Raw genomic sequence first — 13,007 nt, 5'->3', positions numbered from 1 at the left:
CAGCAAAGCCAGTGTCCCCAGTAGTTTAGCCAGTGTCCCCATTGCAGCCTGTGAAGGGAGAGGAGAGCCGCTGCCGCCTGTTTCATTATAGCACTAGACAGATCACCAGTCCAATCCTGGGACAGGTGATCTGTCTATCAAAGTGCCCGGACAAGGGGGAGTGGCTGTATATGACGGCGTGCAGCAGGGAACACACAGCTATTGAAAGCTGTGATGTTCCCGGCGCTATAATGAAACAGGCGGCGGCTCTCCTCTTTTCTACGATATAGGAAGCCCCCCTGATAGGCGACACCAGGGGCTGGGGGCGGAGCCCTGCCCCATTTTCCGCACCAGTATCAGCAGGAATTCTCTTTCGGCTTTTTGCCGAAAGGGCCATTTTCGGCCGATATGTTTCGGTGGCCGAAATTTCGGTGCATCCCTAGTTATCACGCCACCTTCAGGAGAGGAATAAGCAGAACATGTAACACATGTAAAAACAGCAGAACTGCATAATTCTGCCCAGGGGGCGGTCCCTCTGGCTATAACCCCTCAGCCTGTTTCCTGCAGCTCAGTTTTTTTTCTGCCTAGTGAAGGACCTAGGCTCCCTGAAGGGACTATTGGTCCTGGGAATTTTTGGATTTGTACGCAAGATTTTGATCCTGTAATCTTCTATCAGCCGGCTGGGTGACAGGCTGGATAATATAGATCCTTGTAGTCTCCCCAGCCTGGCCATCGAGCATGAGCAGGCCCTAGCTACACGCTGGGTCGGCCACGACATGCCCTTTCTGCTCCAGGGGCGGCCGGTGAGCTATATGCTCCGGGGCTCACATATGACCGGGCTGCTGTTGTCTGTGTCACAGTGTGCCGTGGCCAGCAGCCACCCCGTACTGCTCGAGCAATGGGTCTGTGATGGAATGCCTCCAGCTATTCTGACCAGACGGGTAAGTACAGCTCTCCCTGCCTTGGCAGGATAGAGCAGCTGGGCATTCCCAGGGAGGTCGATTAGGGGGTCTCTCACTCTCTCTTTCTTCTCTCCCTATCCCTGTTTTCCGTTCTCTCCCTGCCGGGGGTGCTGCATGACTGGGCATGAGGTGCAGAGCGTGTACCTGGGCCAGGGGTCCTCCGGGGGGGGGGGGGGGGGGGGGCTCTGGGCCTTGACAGGGGCTGCGCTGGCTGTTTGGGTCCGTGTACTGTGTTTTTATTCTCTGTGTCTGCAGTGCCTGTGAGAACTTTTCCTCTGCATGTGCTGGCGTCATTTTCCAGCGGCCGCCGCCATTTTCCCTTCGTTTTCTTGCAGAACATGGCTGTCAGCCATTTTCTTGGTGGTTTTGTATACAGAACAGCCGGCGGACATTTTCTTGTATCCTCAGAGCGGTTTTGCCTCCAGTGCTGGGTCATTTCACCTCTGAAGGGGTTTTTCTCTCTGGGCACCTGTGACAAGGCACAGTACATAGCGGTCAGCAGCAGCATGGTGCAGCACACGGTCAGGGTGGTGAGTCCTGTGGTGGGGCCCCTCAGTCTGTGATCAGCTAGGAGGGTGGGATTGCATACCTTGTCCTAAGTCCCCAAATGTGGCAGATGAGGTGGGTCAGCATGGTGTCAGAAGCTGGCGCTTCTTCCCCAGATATCCCTGTAATTGCAACCAGCTTACCTGCAAACAACGCAGTGCCAATGGACGCTTTGTCGGCAGTCCTGGAAACGTTTGTTGCCAGGCTGGAGGCGGCGTGTTTGCGCCAGGGGGGTAAGAAAGGTCTTTTGCCCCCCTGTCCTCTGGGAAAAGCTCTAATTCAGACTCGGGCCCCACAGTAACTGGTGGCCCCCGTTTCTGACGTGTCAGAGAATGCAGACCAGGACCATTCAGACAGTGAGGACAATTCCGTGTCCGGGTCAGCGCAGGAAAGGGCGCTAGTTGGAGCACTTATCACTGCTGTGTGGGATACCCTGAAAATACAGGATGCAGCAGGATCTTCTGCTGAGGTGTCAGTTCCCTTTGGGTCCCTTAAAACCGACCCGTACACCCAAGGTGTTTCCATATTTGACTTACTTCGATAAGTTCATCTACAATGAATGGGGAAGCCCGCAACGGGCCTTTTCAGTCCCAAGAAGAATGGCGGTGCATTATCCCTTTGAGGAGATCCTCCTTAAAATATGGACGGCTCCTCCGGTCTTTGACCCGCCGGTATCCAGGTTGAATAAAGTAACCACGATTCCGGTAGAATGGACTCCTGCATTCAAGGACCCTACCATCAGGAGAGCCGAGGCAGTGCCCCGGTCCATGTTTACAGTAGTGGGATCAGGATTACGACCTGTACTGGCCATGGCCCCCGGTGTCGCAGACGCTTACTGAGTGGGCAAAGCTATTGCACAGGGAGTTGGAGAAGCAACAGTCTTCCCCAGTCTGCATAGAACTAGCAGACCAGTTGGTGCACGGCCTTAAGTATGTCTGTGATGCCCTGGATACAGTCCCCCTGCTCTCTAGACCATCGGTATCAGCAGTGGTGGTACGGCACCTGATTTGGCTGAAATGCTGGTCTACAGATCAAGCATCTAAAAAAAAGCTCTGGCGGATTTACCCTTCCTTGGTGGGAGGCTATTTGGAGCTCCGCTTGACGACATCATTAAGAATGTTACAGGAAGGGAGATTACATTACTCACACAGTCCAGGAAGGGTAAGGATCCACCCTGTATGCAAGGGCCCTCCTTTTCCACTCAAATGGCTTTTTCGCCCGCCTGGGATGACAGCTAAGCGCTCCCAGTCCGATTGGGCATCTGCTGATGGACAAAAGCCGTTCCGCAAGACCAATAAGCCTGCGAACAAAAATGCTACACTCGGGTGGGGGGTCCCCTTTGGGAGTTTGCAGTTCGGTGAACCTCACTGCTGTCCAACCAATGGGTCTGCGAACTGGTTTCATCGGGCTACAAGATAGAGTTTCTTTCTTGTCCACCAAACAGATTTTTTTTTCCCTCCAGCATACCTTTATCGCCGGAATGCCCTGTTGGGGGCGGTAAAGGACCTGCTCCTATGCAGGGTGATGGTGCCTGTTCCAAAGCTGGAAAGGTTTCAGGGATTCTACTCCAATCTGTTTGTAGTCCCCAAAAAGGAAAGGGTATGTCCAATCCTGGACTTAAAAGCCCTCAACTGCTTTGTGAAAGTGCAAAAGTTCAGGATGGAATCAGTTCACTCAGTGATCGCTGCACTCCATCAGGGGGACTTCCTGGCGTCTATGGATATCCAGGACACATACTTGCATATGCCCCAGGCATCAGAGGTTTCTGTGATTTGCAGTTGGGAAAGAGCACTACTGGCGTCAGGATTCCAAGTCTTTACCAAGGTGTTGGCTCCTAGTACGCCTGGTGGCGGAAACTCCTTGGCGGTTGCCGATGCGAGAAGACCTCCTATCGCAAGGTCCGATTCTCCATCCTGCTTTACCGTCGCCGGTTTTAACGTCATGGCTGTTGAAAGCCAGGTGCTAAAGGACAGAGGTCTGTCAGACTCAGTTATTTCCACTATGCTGAGGGAACGGAAATCGCCTTCTCGGAAGATTTACCATTGTACGTGGAAGGCCTATATCTCCATATGTGAGGAGATGGGATGGCGTCCGCGCACCTATTCCATTTTTCAGGATCCTGCTGTTTTTACAGTGAGGAGTGGATCAGAAATTTGCCTTAAAGAGGAAGTAAACCCTGATGGGTTTACTTCCTCTTTCATTCCCTGCAAAGGCAAAGCATAATGGACTACTATGCATCACATAGTAGCCCATTATGTGTCACTTACCTGACACAGGAGCCAGCGAAGTCACCGCTTTCCCCTGTAGTCTGGCGCATCCATCTTCTCGGTGGGTCTCGCAGCTCCGCCGCTGTCATTCGGCGAAGCCGCGATGACGTCACTCCCGCGCATGCGCACGGGAGCCGACAGGCGCGCTGCTGTCTACGGTGCATGCGCCGTAGACAGCGGTGCCTGTCTTCGGGAATATATCTCCTAAACCATATAGGTTTAGGAGATATTTCTTGGACCTACAGGTAAGCCTTAATCTAGGCTTACCTGTAGGTCAAAGTGGTTTGTAAGGGTTTACAACCACTTTAAGCACCATCAAGGGACAGATATCAGCCTTTGCTGTCTTTTTCCATCGCCCCTTGTCATCTCACTCACTGGTAAACACCTTTGTGCAAGGGGTTCGGCATGTAGTCTCTCCAGTTTGACCACCTCTACCTCCGTGGGATCTGAACCTGGTGCTATCGACGCTTGAGAAACTGCCATTTGAGAACATCAGGGAAATTCCTTTGTTGATTCTTTCTCAGAAGGTTGTCTTTTTAGTGGCTATTACATCTGCCAGGAGGGTTTCTGAGTTGGCGGCATTGTCCTGCAAGTCGCCCTATCTGGTTATCCACAGGAATAAGGCAGTGCTTGGTCCACAGCCCTCTTTTCTTCCAAAAGTGGTTTCAGCTTTTCATCTCAATGGGGACATTGTGTTACCATCCCTTTGTCCTAAGCCGACACATCCAAGAGAAGTTGCCCTACACTCCCTGGATGTGTTCCGGACTCTAAGGGTATATCTGTCTGCCATAGCTCCCTACAGGAAATCAGACTCGTTTCGGTGGCTGGTCCGAAAAAAGGTCTGGCGGTTTTGTCGACCACCATTTCCCGGTGGATCAGACAGATCGTGGTCCAGGCTTACGCCTTGAAAGGGCAGGTGCCCCCCTTTCCTGTCACGGCCCATTCCACCAGGGCAATTGGGACCTCTTGGGCTTTCCAACATCAAGCGTCTGTTTCCGAGGTGTGTAAGGCGGCGTCTTGGTCATCCGTTCACACTTTTATGAAGTTCTACAAAGTTGATGTAAGTGCATCTTCGGATTCTTGCTTTGCCCGCAAAGTTTTGCAGGCGGCTGTGTAAAAGTTGCCATTTACACTCTTTTTTTCTTAAAGTTACAGTTTTTTTGATGCATGCGTTGGCCGCAAGTTCTGATGTGGTCATTTCAGATGGCCACTCCTCCGTTGAGGCGTGCCTCTGGTTGTGGGTGAAGTTATGTGTTTGCTGTTTCCACCCCTCATTATGACACTGTTTGGGGACGTCCTTACGATTAATATTTAAAGGTTTAAAGATTTTTGTGTCCGTCAATGAACGAAAGAGAAAATAGGATTTTGTACTCACCTTAAAATCCTTTTCTCTGAAGTTCATTGACGGACATAGCACCCACCCCTCCTATTTTTACGCTGTGCTGCTTGTTGACATACTGAGCTGCAGGAAGCAGGCTGAGGGGTTATAGTCAGAGGGACCGCCCCCTGGGTGGAACTATGCAGTTCTGCTGTTTTTACATGTGTTACATGTTCTGCCTAGTCCTCTCCTGAAGGTGTCGTGATAACCCTGCGGTCAAGATTTAAAGGAGCTGTGTCCGTCAATGAACTTCAGAGAAAAGGTTTTTTACGGTGAGTACAAAAATCCTATTTTTCACCATAGACGTTACTCGAGCTAGGCACCTGGGGTATGTTCTTCTGCCCCATACCAGGGTATGGAAAGATGACTGACAGAACAATTCTCCCAGGATTACTTGCTCTGTTGTCGTCTGGCTGTGCCCGGTGGAGGGATATGTCTGTATAGTCTCAGACCCAAGTCACTGAGTGCAGTCTCAGGAGATGGGAGGCAGCGGTGTGGGACCTCTGCAACTTGTCTCATGTAAACATTTAATCGTCCACTGATAACCAAATACCAATATTATGAGTCCTGACCCTTAGACCATATAATTTATATTGTACATTACCAAATCCTGACCCCTGCACCATATACTCTATATTTTACATTACATACTCCTGACCCCTGCACTATATTCTCTATGTTGTACATTACATCATTCTGATACTATAAAATCCTAACTGTTGTATTCTATATAATAAGCTGTACATGACATAGGACTTGCTCCTTTTGCACCCATTTCCTACCAGCTGCACATTTTATATCTGATAATCTGATTGGAGCACAGACTTTTATATGTCGATAATAATGTGATAACATCCTCCAACTTTGGAACCTTAAACAGAGAGTGATAATGAGGAAGGAGTCAATAACCCAATGATGGGGGTTTTCAGGATCAGTCCAGTCTTCATCTTGGTTGTTCTTCCTCCATCCTCACTCTCTGACCTCTGGTGGGGCTCAGCCCTGCGTTATTCATGTGATCATGGATTAAATGAGGAGCTGCAGCACTCACACTCTGACTAAGGTCCTAGAATAAAGAAATGATCTGGTAGGAGATCAGAGGACCCATTTACTAGTTACCTTGAGGGTGGACTTTTAAGATCCTCAGAGACAAAGTTGCCTGATGTGGGTGGAGTCCTGGTTTATTGGAACCATTCTGCTCATGTCTAGTAATAATCCTTTTTATTTCTATTTTAGTAGATGGACGGGAGATGAGGAAAACCTCAGAGGATTGTCTCACTTTGTCTCCAGACTGTAAAGTAGAAGATGAGGACATCACACAGTATAGTCCAGGAGAAAACCCGACTACCTCAAATGTCCATCCGGCACCACACAGTGTAGATGGACCATCGTATTCCTCTTATCCTGAGGAACCTCAGACTGGGAGGGACGGGGCCGTCCTTCAAACAGAGAAGAGGTTTTCCTGTACTGAATGTGGGAAATGTTTCCCTTCTAAATCCAAACTTAAAGTACATAAAAGATCCCACACAGGTGAGAAGCCGTATTCCTGTCCTGAGTGTGGGAAATGTTTTTCACAGAAGTGCCATCTTTCCACACATCAGAGATCTCACACGGGAGAGAAGCCGTATTCCTGTCCTGAGTGTGGGAAATGTTTTTCACTGAATTCCAGTCTTTACACACATCAGAGATCACACACGGGAGAGAAACCATATTCCTGTCCTGAGTGCGGGAAATGTTTTTCAGAGAAGTCCAGTCTTTCCAAACATCAGAGATCTCACACAGGAGAGAAGCCGTATTCCTGCCCTGAGTGCTTGAAATGTTTTTCACATAAGTCCAGTCTTTACATACATCAGAGATCTCACACAGGAGAGAAGCCGTATTCCTGTCCTGAGTGTGGGAAATATTTTTCACATAAGTCCAATCTTTACACACATCAGAGATCTCACACAGGGGAGAAGCCGTATTCCTGTCCTGAGTGCGGGAAATGTTTTTCAGACAAGTCCCATCTTGACACGCATCAAAGATCTCACACGGGAGAGAAGCCGTATTTCTGTCCAGAGTGCGGGAAATGTTTTTCAAAGAAGTCCAGTCTTTACACACATCAGAGATCTCACACGGGGGAGAAGCCGTATTCCTGTACTGAGTGTGGGAAATGTTTTTCAGACAGGTCCCATCTTTCCAAACATCAGAGATCTCACATGGGGTAGAAGACACTTTCCCTTTTCTGAGTGAGGGAATTGTTCCTCACTGAAGTTGTGTATTCCTGTACATCAAGGATCCTACACAACCCTCGAGGTGTATTAGTGCCTTGAGTGCGGGAAATGTCTTCTATATGAATGTTGCTGGACATCACAGCTCTCATGTGTGGAAGAACCACACCCTGATATACACATCAGATATACTCCATGGCTGATCTTCATCATGTAAGATAAAGTTCCAGGGATGTGGAATTTTTTAAAAAAAAAACAACTTGTCCAAGGGACTAAATCGGGGTCCCAATCTCCTTGTTCCTCATCTACCAGAGAGCTCAGCAGCTGTGTGGGAGTTCATTGAAAACTACAAGCCGACATCAGCAAAAGGACAGAACTCTGTGAATGAATGGCACGGCCGCACTCTTTTCACAAAGTGACAGCTGGTACGGGGAACTTCTCCCCACACTGCTGTCACACAGAGGGCTCAGATCGCTGAGCCACTACAGGAACATGTCCCCGAATGTTTCATTTAACCCTTTCACTGCCAGAGCTGTTTTTGTGTGGGGGGGGGGGGGTGTTTGCTCACGTGTTTAACCACTTCATTACCAGACACTTTCACCCCCTTCCTGCCCAGACCAATTTTCACGCTCTCACACTTTGACAATTGCGTGGTCACATAACATTGTACTCATTTGACTTTTTTTTCCTACAAATAGAGTTTTCTTTTGGTGGTATTTGATCACCTCTGGGATTTTTATTTTTTGTGCTACAAATAAAAAAAGACAGAAAAAAAAGTTTTTCTAATTTTGTAAATAAGTAAGTTTTCTCCTTCACATATGGGCACTGATGAGGTGACACTAATATGCAGCACTGATGGGTGGCAATGAGAAGGTACTGACAAGCATTCCTGGTGGGCACTGCTGTGTATCACTGGCGATCACTGATGGGCCTGTACTGGTAATCAATGCTGAATATCAGTACAGATCCTCCGTCAGGAGATCCGTTGATCGGCTCTCCTCTACTCGCACCTTTTCAGCATGAATAAAGGATAAGCCGATAACAGGCACTTCCTGGTTATCATGTGATTAGCTCTGATTGGACACAGCTGATCACATGGTAAAGCTTTTACATCATAGGCTCTTTACTGAGACTGGAGATGTGTGTCAGAGCGACTCACCACACCACCGATCACCATGCTCTCGATAGACTTACTCTTCTGAAATGTCATATGACATCCACTCAGGATAATGGAACCCCCACCTGGCCGTCATTCTGCTATAGGCCGGGCAGGAAGGAGTTAAAAAATTATTTTAGGCCTGAAGATTATATAAAACCCCCAAAACATGATATATTTTCTGAAAGCAGACACCCTAGAGAATAAAATAGTGATAGTTACAATTTTTTTCTCAAATCGCCTTTCAGGACAATCTTGGAGAGAGTGCAGCACCCCCCCCCCCCCCCCCCCCCCATTTTCCAGGAAATGCATGCAGCCTTTAAATCCCTCCTCTTCCACCATGACTTCAGTTATTGTGTTTCCTCCGCCAGCATGTGGAAGCACATGCTGGAAACAGGGAGCTGCTCTCTCTCCAATGTGGAGGTAGAAGGCTTACCTTTGTATCTTTTTTTCATGCAGTGACCAGTACAGGTGGGGGGTGTTCCAGAGCCCCTGGTCTGTCCAGCTCAGGGGATGCAAGGACCCAAAGGAGCCATTGGCGTCTATGTGCCCGGGGTCTGCTGACATGGCTCTGGTGGCTGGGAGGGTGCCGCTGCTGGTCAGCAGTGCATCCCGCATGTTGGTTCTGGGTCCTGGCCGGCGGGTGACCAGTGACGGGGCTTCCTGTGGGGCCTTGTCGCAAGTTGTTCCAAGCACCTGGAACGAGGAGACTAGGCACGGGTCTGTCGACCGGTGCTTCCGGTTCCAGTCCTCGTGGATGACACTGGGTAATTAAAAAAACAGATGGCTTTCTCAGTACCCCGCTGTGCTTTTCTTAAGATGGAGGAGAGACCGACAGCTAGTAGGCACCCCAGGCACCGGTCAGTCCCAGGTAAGAGGGGTACAGTGGTGCCTTTATTCTTCTCCATATGGGCTTATGTTTTGGCTGTTTTTGCTCCCTGCAGGGAGCCTGTGACTGCACGGTTACTCCGCTCAGACCCTGCAGTGTTGGACTGGGGGGATTGCACTATCCGGGGGAAGGTTCCCTTTCTGTCTGGTGGTGGTCTAGCTGTGCACTAGGGGTTGATAAATTGTGTTAGGGGCCCCTAGGTGAGTTTCATTCTTTTCTCATTTCAGGAAAAAGCTTTGGGAAAGTCCAAGCATTCAAACCCACAAAGTCAGAGGGAATGTCCCTCCTGCAAGAACCCCCTTAGAGATTCATGGCAGAAGGCAATGTGCAGGTCCTGTATTAAAGACTTGATTGAAGAGGAATCATCCCAGCAATACAAGGACTTGTTCTCTTCAGTGCGGGAACTTACAAACTCACTGAGTTCAGTTAAGTCCATGCTGGTGCAGAGCCTAGCAGTCCAGGTTGAGCCCCAGCATGCAACATCCAGCCAAAGGGCATCCACCTCTAGAGCAGTAGAGGTCACAAACTCAGGGGGTGAGGAGTCAAGTACTCTTCCCTCCCCCAGGTATTCAGACGAGGAGGAGGAAGACTATACCTGGGCCTCTAGGTACAAGCTATCTTTGGAGGAAGTGGACGACCTTTCCAGAGCGATCTACACTACCCTCGAAATGCAGGAGGAAAAGGTGCAACTGTTGGTTCAAGAGAAAATGTACCAAGGACTAGATGACACTAACCATAGTGTTCCCAGTCCCAGGTGAGTGTCTGTTTATTGAAAGTCAGCATCTACACGTTTGTAGCTGCTGACTTAATAAACTGAAAAATTTGTGGAACTCCGCTCTCAAAAATAATACAGCATCTGCATATAATTGTTAGTGTAGCACTGACCCCCGAAGGAGCTGCTGGTTTTGTTGGGCTTACCATTACCTTCTTGACTCTGGTGTGCGTCTGGGTTTTCACGTGGTAGATGGCCCAAAGAATTGTAGAAACTGACACTGGATCCTCTTTTTGGGATATTTATTTGAAACGATAGATGACACAGCCTTTTAATGAAGGGTAGAGGGTTAGGGAAGGTAGTTCATGTACATTTGGAACTGCAAAAATAGGAAGTCTCTCACTATAGAAATCCAGAGAATTACCGTTTCACAACTGGATTCTCACAGCTACCGGATAGACCTCCTCTCACTAGGCCTAGCAGCCAATAGGGTGTTTAAGTAAAGCAAAGTCTCTGCCACAGACTTGAATGTAGAACACTTGAACAAAGTCTCTGCCACAGACTTGGATGTAACTGAGGGACATAGGTAAACTTAAAGAGCTATCATACGGTACGAGTATCTCGCAGCTGGTACGGCGATACCGTGTGAGTGTAGATCCATTTGGTGTCCTTCAACTGAGCCTCCAGGCTCCTTCTGAGAAGCCAGCCTTATGCATGGCCTTCTCCTGAAGAGTCCTCCCCTGAGTGCTTCTCCAGTTGTTGGGCCTCTCCTCAGATGAGACGGCACCGGGCCACCTTTGAATCCTCCCCGAGACTCGGAATTGGATGGATCCGCACCCAAGGCCATGAGACCCATGGGGGCTGGTCGGGAGGACCAGAACCAAACAGACAGATCTTCTGGACTGGAACCCCTGAAGCACGTGATGTCAGCACCTTAAAGTGTCCCAGGAGCTAAAAAATAAATCAGACGCTAACCAGTCCAGACTAACTATGTTCCCATGAGGACAGTTCTTAAATGTACAGCAACCCTCCTATTATCCCCTCACATCCACATCCTGTTATTGTGTGACCATTGAGGATGTGGCATTTGAACACAGTGTGCTATAGGCTGCAATATAGATCCTGTTGTTCTGATGGTGTTTCTTTGGTCATAATGGGCTCCCTCCCCTCAAAAGCATTGCTTGGGAACATCCCAGTTAGTTATTATGTCTGCTATGTGTCCTGTGATTAGGGATGGGCCGAACACCCCCCTGTTTGGTTTGCATCCAGAATATGCGAACAGACCGAAAGTTTGCGCGAATATTCAAACACAGTTAAAGTCTATGAGACTCGAACATGAGAAATCAAAAGTGCGAATTTTAAAGGCTAACATGCAATTTATTATCCTAAAAAGGGTTTGAGGACCCGAGTGCTGCCCCAGGGGACATGTATCAATGGAAAAAAAGTTTTAAAAACTGACGTTTTTTCGGGAGCAGTGATTTTAATGATGCTTAAAGTGAAAAAATAAAAGCGAAATATTCCTTTAAATATCGTACCTGGGGAGTGTCAATAGTATGCCTGTAAATTGGCACATGCTTCCCGTGCTTAGAACAAACATTTCTAAAGGAATAAAAGTAATTTAAAACTGCTTGAGGCTTTAATTTAATGTCGAGTCTCGGCAATATGGATGAAAATTTGTGAGACAAACGGCATGGGTACCCCCCAAGCCCATTACCAGGCCCTTTGTGTCTTGTATGGATATTAAGGGGAACCCTGCACCCGAATTAAAAAAAGAAAAGGCCCTATATACTATTAACAGCAGTCCAAACAAGACAGGGACTGTAGGTTTGTTCTTATGTAGACTCTGTTTGTAATTTGGAACAGGTACATTGTGTACAACAGAGGCTGGCGATGGTTGCTGGAACCGATCAGACCTTGGGGCTTGTCTGAACGCATCAGACAGACGGTCACCTTTTCCACCACTCCTTCCATGACTGATCGAAGCCTCAGCAACACGTTGTCCAGGAGTACCAGGTAATTGTAACCTCCCAGGCTCTGGAAACGCATTGCACAAACCTTTCTGCAAGACCTCCCGAGATGTTTCATCCTCTGCTCCCTCTGCGATGGCTGGATAAGTTCCGCCACCTTACCCTTGTAATGTGAATCAAGAAGGCTTGCCAGCTAGAACTGATCCCTCTCGTTGATATCACGAATCTGAGGGACCTTGCGCAGACTTTGCAGGATCAGGGAGGCCAGGCAGTGTAGGTTTGCTGAGGCATTTGGTCCGGAGTCCTCTGGGTCACTAAGAAAGACCTGATCCGCAGCCACCTCCTGCCAGGTGCATACAAGTCCATGGGTTTCTGGGGACTGGAAACGATCCCTTAAAGACTGCTACTGATGCTGAGTGGTAGGATCCACCTCCATGCTGACACAATCCTCATCCTCCTCCTCTTCCTGTGGGATTGGCGGGCCCACAGGAATACTGTCTGGATAAAGGGGGCCTTGAGAGGTAAGGAAATCCTCCTCTTCCTCCCTCTGTTCTGCCTCAAGTACCCTGTCCATTATTATATGTAGCGTGTGCTCCAACAGGTAGACAAGAGCTCTCTTCGCTATGGCTCTCTTCGCTATGGCTGATAGCGCTGTGATTGGCCAAAGCATGTGGGTCATAGTGCACGCTTGGCCAATCATCAGCCAGCAATGCACTGCGATGACACAGTGCATTATGGGCTGTGACGCGCCACTCAAATTTGGCATGAACAGCTCATAATGTTTGATCTTCATCGAATGATTGAATAGCCGATGTTCATGTCAAACTCATGTTCGACTCGAACAGCCAGCCCATCTCTACCTGTAATGTACGATAAAGAAAATAGGATTTTTTCTACAGCTTACCTGTAAAATCCTTTTCTTGGAGTACATCACGGGACACAGA

The 13,007-nt window shown here is 48.6% G+C and overlaps 1 protein-coding gene across 1 annotated transcript in view; it reads left to right on the top strand.

Moving 5' to 3' along the window:
• Positions 1-13,007, top strand: part of LOC143986870 (uncharacterized) — a 377,747-nt gene that overhangs the window by 323,872 nt on the left and 40,868 nt on the right. Inside the window, exon 20 of the mRNA XM_077485277.1 lies at positions 6,733-7,327. Within this exon, the coding sequence (XP_077341403.1) occupies positions 6,733-7,327 (595 nt within the window). The remainder of the gene's footprint in view (positions 1-6,732; positions 7,328-13,007) is intronic.

The sequence above is a fragment of the Lithobates pipiens genome, unplaced genomic scaffold, assembly GCF_037356315.1.
Source record: "Lithobates pipiens isolate NorthernLeopardFrog02 unplaced genomic scaffold, aLitPip1_a1.2 Scaffold_18, whole genome shotgun sequence".
Lineage (NCBI taxonomy): Eukaryota > Metazoa > Chordata > Amphibia > Anura > Ranidae > Lithobates > Lithobates pipiens.
The sequence above is the reverse complement of the archived record's forward strand: the minus strand, read 5'-3'. Positions and strand labels throughout refer to the sequence as shown.